Source organism: Hippopotamus amphibius, chromosome 13, assembly GCF_030028045.1.
Source record: "Hippopotamus amphibius kiboko isolate mHipAmp2 chromosome 13, mHipAmp2.hap2, whole genome shotgun sequence".
NCBI lineage: Eukaryota > Metazoa > Chordata > Mammalia > Artiodactyla > Hippopotamidae > Hippopotamus > Hippopotamus amphibius.
This window is the reverse complement of record NC_080198.1, coordinates 1,736,020-1,749,167: the sequence shown is the minus strand read 5'-3', so window position 1 is coordinate 1,749,167 and position 13,148 is coordinate 1,736,020. Positions and strand designations below refer to the sequence as shown.

The 13,148-nt window shown below is 63.5% G+C and overlaps 1 protein-coding gene across 1 annotated transcript; it reads right to left on the bottom strand.

The window, feature by feature from the left end:
* Window positions 1–6,255: 6,255 nt before the first annotated feature.
* Window positions 6,256–7,630, bottom strand: LOC130834324 (histone H1.10). The gene has a single exon (XM_057704325.1). The coding sequence runs from the start codon at window positions 7,301–7,303 to the stop codon at window positions 6,662–6,664; it is 642 nt and encodes a 213-aa protein (XP_057560308.1). The 5' UTR covers window positions 7,304–7,630; the 3' UTR covers window positions 6,256–6,661.
* Between the last annotated feature and the right edge of the window lie 5,518 nt (window positions 7,631–13,148).

Sequence of the window (13,148 nt, the reverse complement as noted above, 5' to 3'; positions counted from 1 at the left end):
CATTTTGCTAATACTACTGCTTGTCAGAACAGCACAGTATCTCCTCCTGTCCTTTGTTTTTAAAGAATCAAATCTCAGGGACAAACAGGGCAGCCTTCTCCTTGCTGTCTCAGTGTGGCCAAGTAGACCAGGGCCCCAACTGTTCTCAGCGCAGGAGGGACAGCTCTTGGAGGAGGCTGTCTGGCCCCTCACTGGGCCCGCAGCTGGCAGGCCTCCCACTCCACCCTACCTGCACAGTGACTAGGCTTGGCTCCAGGCCTTAGGGGATTCTTTCCTGCTCTGCAGCCTTAGAGGAGGCAGAGGGTCTCTAGGTTACAGATTCTAGTAGACCGGTGTCTCCCCGACTCCTGTCTGCAGTCCATCTCTCCTTGCAAAGCTTGTGTGCCTGAAGCCCAGTCCTGCTTTGTACAGAGCCAAGTGGAACAGACCCAGGCGAGGGAGAGGCTTTGGCCCACAGCACACAGCTTGGCATAGGTAAGTCGAGGGCAAATCCAAGGTGCTGCTGGCCTGGGAAGGGTGTCTTGGCTTGGAGAATTTGCTTGCTGCTGGGAAAAGCCCAGAGGGTAGATTGGTGGTGGGAACCAGAGATGGTAATGGGTGGCCTCAGACGGTCTCCCCCTTCTCAACCAGGATGAGGAGCACTCAGCGATGGGAGGTGTGGAACCGCATTCCTTGGGGAAAGGAGCTTTGGTTCAGGCTGTATGGTAGGGTACCCAGTACATACAAAACGGACCAAGTCCTTGGCCCTCTCTGAGACTTGGTTTGCCCATCTCTGAATCAGGAGAGTGGGTGCTCACAGGTGAACTCCCAGGAGCCCACAGCAACACGCGCTGGTTGCTGGAGACCCAGAAGCTACATCTGTCATGGTGTCCGTCATGTGGAGTCGGGTGAGGCTCCCCTGTTGTGCCCCGGGGCTCCAGAGAAGAGAGGCGTTCTGCAGGCGACGCTCCCAGTGGGCACTGGAAGCCAGGGGACGGTTTGGACGAGCTGGGGCTTCAGTGAAAGGGCTGGGTCATCACATTGAATAGCACACAGAGTTTAAAGGGCAGCTGGGCCGGGGTAGGGCCCCAGTGCCACATGTGTAGCCCCTGATGGAGGCAGCCAGGAGAAGGACGAGCTGGAAGAGGCCAGAGGAGGTGAGTGAGAACAGGGAAGCAGCTGCGTGCATGGTGCACTGTGCAAAGCTCTGGGTGCTCGTAGCAACCCTGCGGGGGGAGGTGGCCACCCGGGCGCAGGTCCTCGGCACCGGCAGCCTGGTGTCTCACTTTCACCACTGTGTGGCTTCCTTTGGCTCCGGCTCCATCAGGACGCCACCATTTGAAGCTTCTTGTCTCACGAAGCAGCGGAACAGCCTGCATAGAAGATCAAGTTGAGGGATCGCAGAGGTGGGGACCGTGGGCCACACTAAGTCACACGTGATTTTCTTCGGCCCATAAAGTATTTATTTATTTTTAGTTGTGGTAAAATACACATGACGTGAAGTTTGCCATCTCAACCACTTTTAAGTGCACAGTTCAGTGGTGTTAAATACGGTACATTCACATTATCGTACGGTCATCCCCACCCTCCATCCCCACAACCCTTTTCATCTTGCGAAACTGAAACTCTGACTCCCTTCCCCTCCCCCAGCCCCTGCAACCACCATCCTACTTTCTGTCTTTGTGAAGCTGACTCCCCTAGGGACCTCAAACAAGCGGGATCAGACAGTACTTGTCCTTTCGCGACTGGCTTATTTCAGTGAGCAGAGTGTCCTCCAGGTTCATCTGTGTTGTCACACGTGTCAGAACTTCCTTTCAGGACTGAAGAATACTCCATTGTATGTAGAGGCCGCTCTTTTCATCCGTCATCCACTGACGGACACGTGGGTTGCTTCCAGCTTTGGGCTGCTGTGAACATGGGTGTGCGAATCTCTCTTTGGGTCACTATTTTCGGTTCTTTTGGGTGTGTGTACCCAGAAGTGAAATTGCTGGATCAATTCTATGCTTGATTTTTTGAGGACCCTCCATACTGTTTTCCAGCAGCTGCACCATCTTACTTTCCCACCAACAGTGCACGGAGTTTCAGTTTCTCCACATCCTCACCTGCACGTGTTCTTTTGCTTTAAGTAGTAGCCATCCTAACGGGTGTGAGCAGGAGTGTTTCTTTTTTTAAGCCCACATTTTAAAACTGGGAGGTTTCACAAGAAGAAGTTTATACTTTCCACATAAAAACTTTTCAGGAGGTGCCTCTGATGACTTGAGCCCTGTGGGGGACCACTGCCAGTCGGGGCCCCCTCCTGCCCGCCTTCCCTGGATGGCCCATGACCCTCCCTGCCTCGGGAGGGGACCTCAGAAACTTTTGGGAGGAGCTTCTAACATGGTCTGACAAAGTGGGACGCTCTGTCCGTATTCCGCGGCACTGCTGCCTGGAGACCACCAGCAGGATTGGGTGGTCGGTCTGTGCCCCCCGTCAGGGGGGGTCTGTGTCCTCCCGTTGGCCGGGCTGCCCTGCCCAGTGTGGGGCGTGTGCATCTCCGTGTGTGAGACCCTGGTCCAGTTCGCTCTCACCCATTTCGTAGTGGGGAGTCACGCCGGCTCTGCACTGTGTCCGTGTGGCTGCGCTGCGCTGCCTCGCCCAGCGCGCCCTTACGTGTGTGTTTCCCGGTAGGTGGGCCGCAGGGCTGGTTCTCGCCAGATGTGGAAGGAAGCAACCGTTTTGGTTGCTGAGCTGCTGGTTTACCTCCTTGGTGGGAAGTGGCACCTGGGCCTGCACGTACTCTACTTCCCCTGGATCCTCCTTCAGTGTCTCCGACTCCTGGGCCAGATGCGGACGTGTTGCGCTCTGGGTGAAAGGCCTCAGTTTCTGCACCATACCCTCATCGCCAAGGTCGGAGGCGACATGGACACGGGTTTCAGTCCTATGCTCCGTGCCAGGCCCTGTCTTGCAAGAGGATAGCTTTAGCTGGGTTGGTCCCCAGGAGTTGGCTGGGTGGAGACCCCATCCTCTGGGTTGCTAGGGCTGCTTGGCCTGGAAAGGGCCCTTTGCAGTGTCTGCAGAGCCATCTGGGGCCCAGGGAGAAGTAGGATCCAGGAACCCAGAAGGTAGACTCGAGATCCTGAGAAGGTTCACCGGGTGCAGAGTCCCAGCCCTGTGAGAGGAAGGAGGCGGCTTCGCAGGAGGAGAGAGCACTACACCCAGGGCTGCGAGGGGTGGAGGCGGAAAACCTGGCCAGAGTGGTGTGTTCAGAAGGCTCTGGTCAGCAGATGCGTGAGTAAAAGAAATCTTTCTTGGCTCTGTTTACAGGTGAGGAAACTGAGGCTCGGAGAGAGAACACTTTTGCCCTGGACAAAAGACCATGGTGGACGCAGGCCCAGAACCCTGACTTCAGCCTCTGTGGGCCTGGGCCGGCGCTGTGCAGCTGTCTTACAGACAAGCAAACCACCTAGTCTTTTGCCTCCTTGCTGTACTTTGGTCACCTCCCCCAGGAAGCCCTCCTCCAGGGCCTCGCAGTGTCACGTGCCTTCAATGTTCACCTGGAATTGAGGCCCCTTGAAGACAAGTCCAAGAGACACAGTAAGTAAATGGGTTCCGCACTCTGTGCAGGAGCTGAGTGTGGTGTCGGGGCAGGAAATACACCCCCCGCACCAGCAAGGTGAGTGTGGGAACGCCTCCCTCAGTGGCTGTCTGGAGGCTGAGGTCTCTGCAGCCTTCCTCAGAGACCTGGCACACACCAAGTGTTCCTTCAACTGCAGGATGTGGGACCCACTCATGAAGGTGCAGCTTGGCCGAAGGGTCTGATCAAGCAAGTTGGGAAGAGGGGAGGAGCCTGTGGGTGGAGAGAGGGACCCTGGGAGAGTGGTTTTGAGGAAGAGCAATTTGAATGGATGACAAAGTCCAGGATGTAGGCATGGAAGGATAAAGTGAGTCAAAGGTGTGAGAGACCAGATTGCAAGTGACAGAAACGCAATTCAAACCAATGTTAAAAAGCAAGTATCCGCTCACAGAACAGCCAGCTCTAAGTAGCTTCAGGCATGGTTGGATCCAGATGCTGCATTAATGTCCTTAGGTATGTGTTTCTCTGTTTCTCCATTTCTTGGCTCCAGCTTTCTCTGTCTTGGCTCCTTTTTCAGGTGGGTTTTCCCTATGTGTTGACAAAGATGGCCAGTGGCAGCTGTGGCCCCTTCCTGGGTGAGAGCACACCTCTTTCTCACTAGTTCCAGGAAGTCTCAGGATTGACTCGTTAAACTCACTGGGGTCAAGAACCCGTTTCTCCAATCATTGCGGCCAAGGAAGAGACTAAACACTCAACAGCCAGGTCTTTGGTCGCATGACCATCCCTGGGACTGGAAGGGTCAGACCCCCAGAGCCATGTGGCCTGAGAGTAGGACGGTTTTGTCCCCAGGAGAAAATTCAAGTGCCTCTTATTATCAGAAGAATGAGAAGGGCTCCGGTGCTGCTGGAGAAGGTAGGCCTTAGCGTGGACAACAAGCCAGGGGCCGGGTCTTCGAAGAATGCGGGGAGGGGTGACAGGAGAGGGGTGGGGGCGGCAGCAGCAGAGCGGGGGGGGGGGGGGGGGGGGCCGCCGGGAGAGCCGGGGGTGTGAGCAGCAAAGGGCGGATTTGGGTGGGAAGCCTGGACGATGCAGAATGAGGCCAGTCTGGACGCTTTGGGGCCTTGGAGCTCACGGGACACCTTCAAAGGACAGAGTCCGTAGGGTCGGGGCTTCGGTCAGGGAGGGCTCTGGGAAGGGGACACGGCTCTGAGTGCAGAGTTGGGCAGGAAGGAGCAGTGACCACATGTCCAGGTCCCTGCAGCACTTCCCAACCCTCTCTGAACCTCAGGGTCACCTAGGAGTCAGAAAGCCAAGCCCCGGGCCCCAGCCTCAGATGCTGACTTGGACAGCGGGGGTGAGCCCAGGTGGCATCTGGGTTTGGGTTTCTGACTTAGGGAGAAGGTGGAATCAGAGGGCTCACGTGTAGCTGGTCAGGAGCACCATCCCCCAGAACCCTGGGGAGGCCGCGGCCTCTCACCGCTGCGAGCTGCTGCTGGCCTGTTGGCTGGCTCTGCAGGCAGCTTGGGACTGGCCCAGGCTGGCACAGTGGCCCTGCAGCAGGACACTGGGCACAGTGCCCCCCAATCAAAACTGCAAAGTAGATGAAGCTGTGACTGATGAGCAAGTGGCCAGGACATGGGCTGGCCGGGTGGGTGGTTCCCCAGAATCAGAACAGTCACTTCCAAGTGCAGCATTCCTCCTTTGCCCTAATGCCAGCCAGATCAGGGTGCCTCCAGGGCAATGATGTCGTGCTCCTGTGCCCTGTCTTCCCCTTCCTCCCACAGAGGTTGGAAGCTTGGGCAGGGCAGGCACCTGTGCTGGTTTGGCCCATGACAGGGTAGGGCAGTGACACACTGGCACCAGGCCGTGCAGTTCCCTGCGGCAGGCAGCAGTGGGGAAAGCCCCCAGCAGGGTAGGAAGAGACTTTAAGTGGGACTGGGTGGCCCCTTGCCCAGTGTGGGAAGGGTCTGCCCTGTTACCCCACCCTGTGTGCCAGAGGAGGGCAGTGGCTGCCAGGCCCAGAGGCTCTTCTCCAGTGGAGATGCCCTATGGCTCTTATCTAGCGCCAGCCCATGCTTGCCCAGCCTGGTATGTGTATGCGGATTGTTCTAGAATGTTTTCTAGCTTCCCACTGTTCCATGTCTTTCACTGTTTTGCAGAGCTGTCCCTTCATAGGAACGTGTCAGAATAGGCCTGCTTCATGTCCAGTACCCAACTGGACGAACAACCATTCCATATGCCGGACACAAAGGGGCGCGGTATCCCAGGGCTGAAGGTTGCCCTTAATCCTCCAGGTCCCATGTGCACCCGATTAATTTGCAAATTCGGGGGCCTGGGTGGGGGGCGCCGGTCAGAGCCTTGCTCAGGTCACACCTGTTTGCAATAGGTGAGCCAGAGCCCAGCTGCACTGTCCCTGTCACATCAACGCAAAACCTCGCGGAATCGACAATCAGAAGCTCCTTGAAGGCCCAGCCTGCAGGGACCTTGCGCGAGCCGAGGGGCTCTGAGCCGCAGGCCCCACGAAGTCCCCGCTCCCCCACCCCCACACTGCCCATCTGAAGTAAACGCCACACCTCCTTTGGGGACGCACCGGGCCTCGTCCCCGCAGGCTCCAGGCTCTGGGCCTGCATCTAACGGGACCGGGGCGCTAGGGACCCGCCCCATCCAGCAGCCCAAGCCCCGCGGCAGCCGCGCCCAACCCGGCTCCACTCGGAAGGAAACGAGAGCGGTTCAAAGGTTTAAACAATTTATTGTGCCCCAAAAAAGGTGGCGGGGGGGAGGGGAGCGCCGCGCGCCCCGCGCGATGGCCCGGCGCGCGCGCCCGGAGGCGGGGAGCGCGGGGGCGGGCAGGGCTGCGCGGCCGCCGCGTCCTCGCGCGCAGGGCCCGGGCGCCCGGGGTCCGGGAACCGAGACGACAGCCGTTGCCAAGGGCGAGAGCCAATAGGGGCGTCTCCGGGGCCGTTTCAAAATTCTAAAGCAAACAAAAAAAAGCCCGCTCCCACACGGGGGATGGGCACGGCGGCGCGGGCGCGGGCCCCTGATGGCGGAGCGCGCACGGCGGTCCCGGGCCGGGGCCCGCGCCAGACCTGCGCGCACGCGGGGTGGCAGAGCGGGCGCCGCGGCCCGCGCTCACTTGCGGCCCTTGGGCACTTTGGGGACGCTGGGCTTGGCCGCCTTCTTCACCTTCTTGCCCCCCGCGGCCGCCGCCTTCTTGGCCTTGCTGCCTTTGTCCTTCTTGGAGGCGGCGCCCTTCTTGTGCGAGCGCTTCTCGGGCGGGGGGCCCTTGGCGGGCTTCTTGTCCGCCCGCCGCGGGGCGGCCGCGCCCGGGGCCGCCTTCTTGGCCTTGTGCGCGGCGGGCGCCGGGGCGGAGGCGGGCGCCGGGGCTCCGCGCCGCTCGCCGCCGCCCTCCAGCTTCTTGCGGTTGAGCTTGAAGGAGCCGTTGGCGCCGGTGCCCTTCACCTGCAGCAGCGTGTCGTTCTGCACCAGCGCCTTGATGGAGTACTTGAGGTAGGTGCGCCCGTTCTGCTGGTCGAACCACGCCACCTTCTTGGCCTCCGCGTAGATCTTGGCCAGCGACGAGCCGTTGCGCTCGCCCAGCCGCCGGATGGTCTCCACCACCAGCTGGCTGTACTTGCCCGGCTGGTTCTTCTTCTTGTTGTTCTTTCTCTTCTTGGACGGGGACAGCGCGGCCGAGCCACCGGCCTTGGCCGCCTTCTTGGCCGCCCCGTCGGCGGTCGTCAGCGGCAGGGCCTCCTCGAGCTCCACGGACATGGTGGCGAGCGGGTTGGTGGCGGGCGGGGCGCGGAAGCCCGGGGGCCGCGCCGGGAAGAGGAAGGCGAGGGGCCGCGGGGGCGCCGGGGGGCTGGGGGCGCGCGGCGGCTCCGGGCGGGAGCGGCCGCGGCCGGGCCTGGGGCCGGGCGGCAGGGCTGGGGTGGGGGCCGGGCCGGCCGGGGCGGGGGTCCCGGGGCGGGACCGGAGCCGGCGCGGGGGCGGCCGGAGCGCAAGGGTCCCGGCGCGGGGCGGCCGGAGCGCGCGGGGGGCCCGGGAGCGGGGAAGTCGGCCGAGCGAGCGCCGCCGCCGCCGCCGCCTGCGCAGCCTCTGCGCGAGCTCGCTGGGCGTGCGCGCTGCGCTCTGGCGAGGCGGGCGCCGCGCCCCGCCTTTATGGCTGCGCGGCGGACCACGTTGAGAACAACAACAGCCTGGTCCGGGGCCAGCGCCAACCTGTGCTTTCTGGAGCCCCTTCCCCGGCCGCTGGCCCCGCGGGCCGCGCCCGCCGCGCGCCGCCGCGCCCGCCGCCGTGCGCCCCGGACCGGGCCCGAGCCCGCGGCGCGGCGGAGGGGCGGCCCGCGCCCAGGCGGGGCCCGGCAGAGCGGGCCGGAGGGGCGCACCCCAGGCTGCGGGCGCGCGAGCGGAGGGGGGCACCCCGGGTAGGGCCGCGTAGCGCGGGCCCCCGGGGAGGCCGCGCGGCCCGGGGCTCGGCGGCCGGCAGCCGAGAGCGCTCCGCGGGCCCCCAGGCCCAGACCGCGTCCGGGGGCCCCCGGGCCGGCCCGCTGGACGCGCTTTCATTTGCCCCAACTAACACAGGGCACGCCCTCGCGCGGCCGGCCGGCGCAGTGTGGCGGGGCCGGGCCGGCCTCGAGGGGGGTCTCCGCCGCAGCGCCGGGGGGCGCGGGTGCGGGCGGCCTGCCCGGCGCCACCGGCGTCTCCCGAGGCCTCGGGGGCCCGGGCGCGGCGCTGCGGGCGGCGGGAGCGCCGCGGTGCCTCCCTGGGGACCCTCCTGGCTGCCCCCGCGCCGGCGCCGCGGAGCCCACGAATGCCCCGTTTTCTGGTGCGTGAGCAGCCGCCGCCGTTCCCCCGACACCGAACGGCGACTCCGGCGGGCGAAGGGGAGGCCGCGGACCCCGGAGGGTCTCCCGCGGAGGATGGGGGAGGGGGGTTGCTCCGTGTTGCGGGCCACACCCCTCCCTCTTCGCGTGGGGGGCGGGGGGCCCCTCCGCTGGTACCAGGCGGAGGAGGCTTGTGCAGATCCGGTCGCCCAGCCGCTGGGTCCAGTAGTGGGGGTGCGGAGGAGACGCCAAAGGAGCCCCCATTTGGGGAGCTGAGACCACGGTGGGGGGGGGGGGACGCTCCGGGAGGAGGGCGGATCCCTTTGGGGTGAGTGCTTTACACCCGGATCCTGTGGTCACGGCAGGATAAACAGCCCCCCGAGGCCCGCTCATGGGCGGGGTGGGGCACGGAGGAGTAGAGGATTGGGGCTCCAGGGGGAAGGAGAGCTGCAGGCCCCGCGCTCCAGAAAAGCCCCAGCAGGCCCCCGGAACGGTATGTGCTCACCGCTGGCACAGCGCGTGCCCAGGCCCCCGTTTGCCCTCCCAGTAGCTCGGGAATCTGCCCCAGGAGAGGAGGACGTGGAGGCTGGAGACGGGGAGCCGGTGGGATTTCCTGAGGGGTCAGGGACTTGGAGCCACAAAAGGGTGCAGTGAGTACACTCTGTAGGAGAGCGAAGATGGATCTCAGCCCAGGCCCCTGCAGAGAAGGCCAGGCTCTTCTCCAGGGAGGAGGGCCACTCAGAGACCCCAGCCCAGGGGACCAAAGACCATTCGAATTTCCTGGGGGGTGGGTCCCTCAGAGCTGAGCCCTGGGAGGAATGGGGAGCCGTGCTGTGGGGCTTTTGCAGGCACTGCATGGTTTGAGCAAAGACCTCAGGGTCTGAAGACGCAGGGTGTGTGCAGGGGGAGAAGCGGCGAGAGGTAGATCCCTCCCGTGCCCCCGAGGAGTCTGCCTGGGAGTGGAAGCCTCAGGAGTGAGCGGAGGGCCCGCTGCAGCTGGGCGAGGCGGCCCTTCCGGGGTGTCCCAGGGTGCTTGGAGGTGGAGTGGCAGCGGGGGCACCCAGGAGAGAGCTGGCCAAAGGCAACCAGGTGGCTGTCGAGAGGAGCTCCACCTTGGGTCTCTGAAAGAGCAGAGGGTGATGCCCGCGGTCACTGTCAGCGTCCGTGCGGGGGCAGGTCACTGGGAATGTGAATCTGGAGCTGGTTGCAGCCGCAGGTGATAAGAGGTCATAAGAGGGTCATAAGAGGTCATAAGAGGGGAGGGGAGACGCAGGGCTGGCAGGAGAGGGAGGCTCCCTATCGGAGACGGAGGCAGAACAGTCAGGAAGGAAGGTGCCGGGCGTGGCTGGTGTTCTGGAAGCCTAGGAGGAGAGAGTTTCAAGAAAGAAGGGCCGGTCTGTCCAGTGCAGCCCCACCAGGAAGACGGTTGACACTTAGCCGGCTGGCAGGCTTTCAGCTTCTGAGACCCTCTGCCTGGACCCTCCTGTTTCGCCTGGTGTTTTACAAAAACCTAAAGTAGTTCCAGGATTAAAAAATCAGACGACTTCGGGTAAAAGTGCAGTCTGGATTTCAGATTTCTCTTTAAAAAACCTGAAGATTCCACCTGGGTTGAGGGCAGAAGGGGTAGGGCCTGAGTAACAGTCACCTCGATGGGCCAGCGGGCCAGATGCCCGGCCCCTGTCAGTGAGGGAGGCAGTGCGGCCAGCATGGCGCAGAGGGGCTCTTGCCCTGGGGGAGGCCTGGCCATCACCGGAGGAGAGAAGGGATCAGCAGGGAGGGGACACACGTGGACAGGGCGATGTGGCCCCGAGCACGGAGGGGACAGCAGACACCGCTCCAGAGTCCACACCAGCCCTGGCGGCATCCGTGGCCTGCCCAAAGCTGGGTTGCCTGTGGCCCTGTGGCCCAGGGCTCAGGGAGACTAAGTCCAGGCTTTGGGAGCTGACAGGGATGGAGTGATTTCCTGCCACTTGATCTCATGATACAGATGAGGAAGCTGAGGCCCGGGCGGCAGTGAGTGGCTTTATCCAGTTCTCTAGGACTCTAGGCCTTCAGGGATGCCTCTGGAACCGCACACCCCCACTCAGCCCCCTTGCGTCCCTCTAAGGACATCTTAAGTGGGGAAGGCCTCATGTGGCCCATAGAATGATGACCAAATACAGGAAGGGGAGCGTCTAGAATTGGCTGGGACCTGGAGGCTGCCTCCCCTGAGGTGTCTAAAAAGGGTCTCCTCTGTGTCGTCGCTAAAACTGAAGCTCCCCGTTTTCTCTTGCGATCCTGCTCCTTCGCAAACTTCCAGAAAGCACGGTCGGATCTCTTCTTCCCTCTCCCCTCTCATCCAGCCCATCGGTGCCTGCGTCCACGTCTCCCCAAGCCGCCGTGCTCGCTGCCTTCCCACTCTGGCCAGGGCTCAGCCACACTGGCCTTTTTCTTCCTAGGGCGCTCTGGGGGCTTCCCATCTTAGGGCCTTTGCGCCTGCTGTGTGGCTGGCTGCTTTCACCCAGAGCCCGTTCGGAGCAGCCTCCAGGCCAGCCGGGCCGAAACACCCTCCCGGGATTCCTGTCACCCTGCTTTATTTTCTTCATAGCACTTATCATCATCTGACCTTGTTTTGCCTATTTCCGGGGGGCTCTGAGAGCAGAGCTGGGTCTGCCTTTCTTCCTGCCAGCCCCGAGCCCTGGGCACAGCCTGCTCGGTGATGCAGCAGCAGGAAGGTGGACGGGGAGTCAGGAGCTCCTGGTTTGGCCTGGACCCTGGCTTTCCCACAGAATCCCTGTGTGACCCGCCTGCCTGGGCCCCGGGCAGGCTCGGTGTTGCCGTCTGTATAAGGGGTACGTGCACAGAAGGGCAGCCGGAGGCACCTCCACCTCAGAGGGTTTCCGACAGGCTGGGCTGGAGCCCAGGGCAGGAGGGGTGAGAGGACCGTGGCACCATCAGCCCCCTTGTAGGAAAGGCCCAGTCGGTTCCGGCTGGGCTTCTGGGGTAACAGGAGGCCAGAGGGTTTGTCTTCCCCACAATGTGTCTTAAACTGAGGTTGGCTCCAGCCTTGGCCTGGGCTGGGCCTCGTTTGGGGTTCACGGTGCACATAAGAGGCATTTAGTGCTTCTCAGTGTTTCAGGGGAGACAAAGGGGAATTTACCAGACGAGACTGGGGAAGGCTGCCTTTAAGATGCAAATGTGTATTGTGAAGCCCTGAATGGGGGACGTTGTGAGGGCCTCAGGCCCCTCGCCCCCAGGGCCAGCGGTTCGTGGGGGTGGGGGTGGGGGGACCGGGTGGGCCCGCCAGGCGGGGCGGCTGAGATCAAAGACGCAGACGCCTCGATGCTGAGGCTTAGAGGAGGCAGGATAGGGGCTCGAGCTGCCGCCGTGTCCTGTCCCCAGGGGCAGCGGAGGGAGCAGGGAGGCCCCGGCTGCCCGCCCACCTGCGCTCCCCCCCAGGGTCCCCCACTGCAGACGCCCCCAAGGTGCTGCCGTGCTTAAAACGCGGTTTGTGAAGAAGGGACGTCGGTGCTCCTCAGTGTGGAAGGAGCCGGACCTCAGTGGGACCCACTGCCACCGAGCGCTGTGCTTTGAGAGCCCCCCCTCCAGGGGCTGAGGACCGTGGGTGCCGCGTGACAACCCCCAACCTCGGGGTGGGCCTGCAGCGCCTGGCGGCTGGCGCCCCCGGTCCACGCGTGCACAGTGGCGCGGCGCCAGGAGGGGCCCACCGCCTTCCCCTGCCGCTCCTGCCCGAGCTGGGGACCCGCTGAAGCCACGCGGCCCTTCTCCTGGCCTCTTACTTTTTTTCCCTTTCACTCCTTTAAGAGCTGGGGAGTTGTCTCGCGGTGAAGTTACTTGTGGTGTGAAACCCACAGCCCCCGCCCTCGGCGAGCCGTGCGTGCGCAGGGCTGTGCGGCGCTGGGTCTGGGCACCGGCTCTGCGTCCAAGCGGCCTGTGCTTCTGAACAGTCGCAGCGCCTGCGGTCTGGTCGTGTCCACCCGTGGGGCGGGCGGGGCTGTTCTAAGGTGGTTCCGTGACTGTCCTTTGTTCACTGGCTCAGAACCGCGTCCCGATCCCCTCTACCGGGCAGCCCTCCGAGCGCCGCCCCCGCCCCGGCCCCCGTAAGCGCGCCTCCTGGGTTTTGGGACTCAGCCCAGCTCGGCCTGGCCTGCGTGTGCGTTCCCTCCCTCCGCCCCATGCCTTTCCAGCTGCACCATGCCCCCACCCCCAGTGACCCGGCCACCTCCTCAGGGCTCCCTGACCGCCCATCTCTTCTGAGCCACTGCCACCAGCCTTTTGAGGGCTTGAAGGGACATGGCGTCATGCCCCCCTCCCAGCCCGGCTCTGTCCCCCCAACCTCCCCTCCCCTTCCTCCTTCTGGCAGCAGCCACAGCCTGGCCCGCCCTCCCCCGCCAGGGGCCTCCCCCGTGGGGGTCTCTGCCCGGCAGGGCCAGGTGTGGGGGGAGGAGGGGGGCAGCGGAGTTGAGTGGCTCGGGCCAGTATTTCAAGGACGGGGAGCCAGTGACTCTCGCGGGCCAGGAGAGGCTGGCTCCCGGCCCCCCTGTCTGCGTCCCTCCTTGGGGCAGGGGTCTCCCGGGCCCCAGGCTGGCCCACCCGCCCCCGTTGCCCCCGGGGAGGGAGCTGGCCAGCCTCGGGCTGTGGTAGAGCTTGACATCTCTTCTCCAGGAGGCCCGAGGAGCTGGGGTGGAATCGAATCGAGAGACCATTCTGGGAGGGACCCCGTCGACCAGGACAAAAGCGGACAAACAGAAACCATCTTCCAGTGTCACCCTTACATGGCGCTGGGCTGC

Excerpts from the sequence above, each read along its gene's own strand:
- LOC130834324 (XM_057704325.1), bottom strand. The coding sequence starts at position 7,303 with ATGTCCGTGGAGCTCGAGGAGGCCCTGCCGCTGACGACCGCCGACGGG.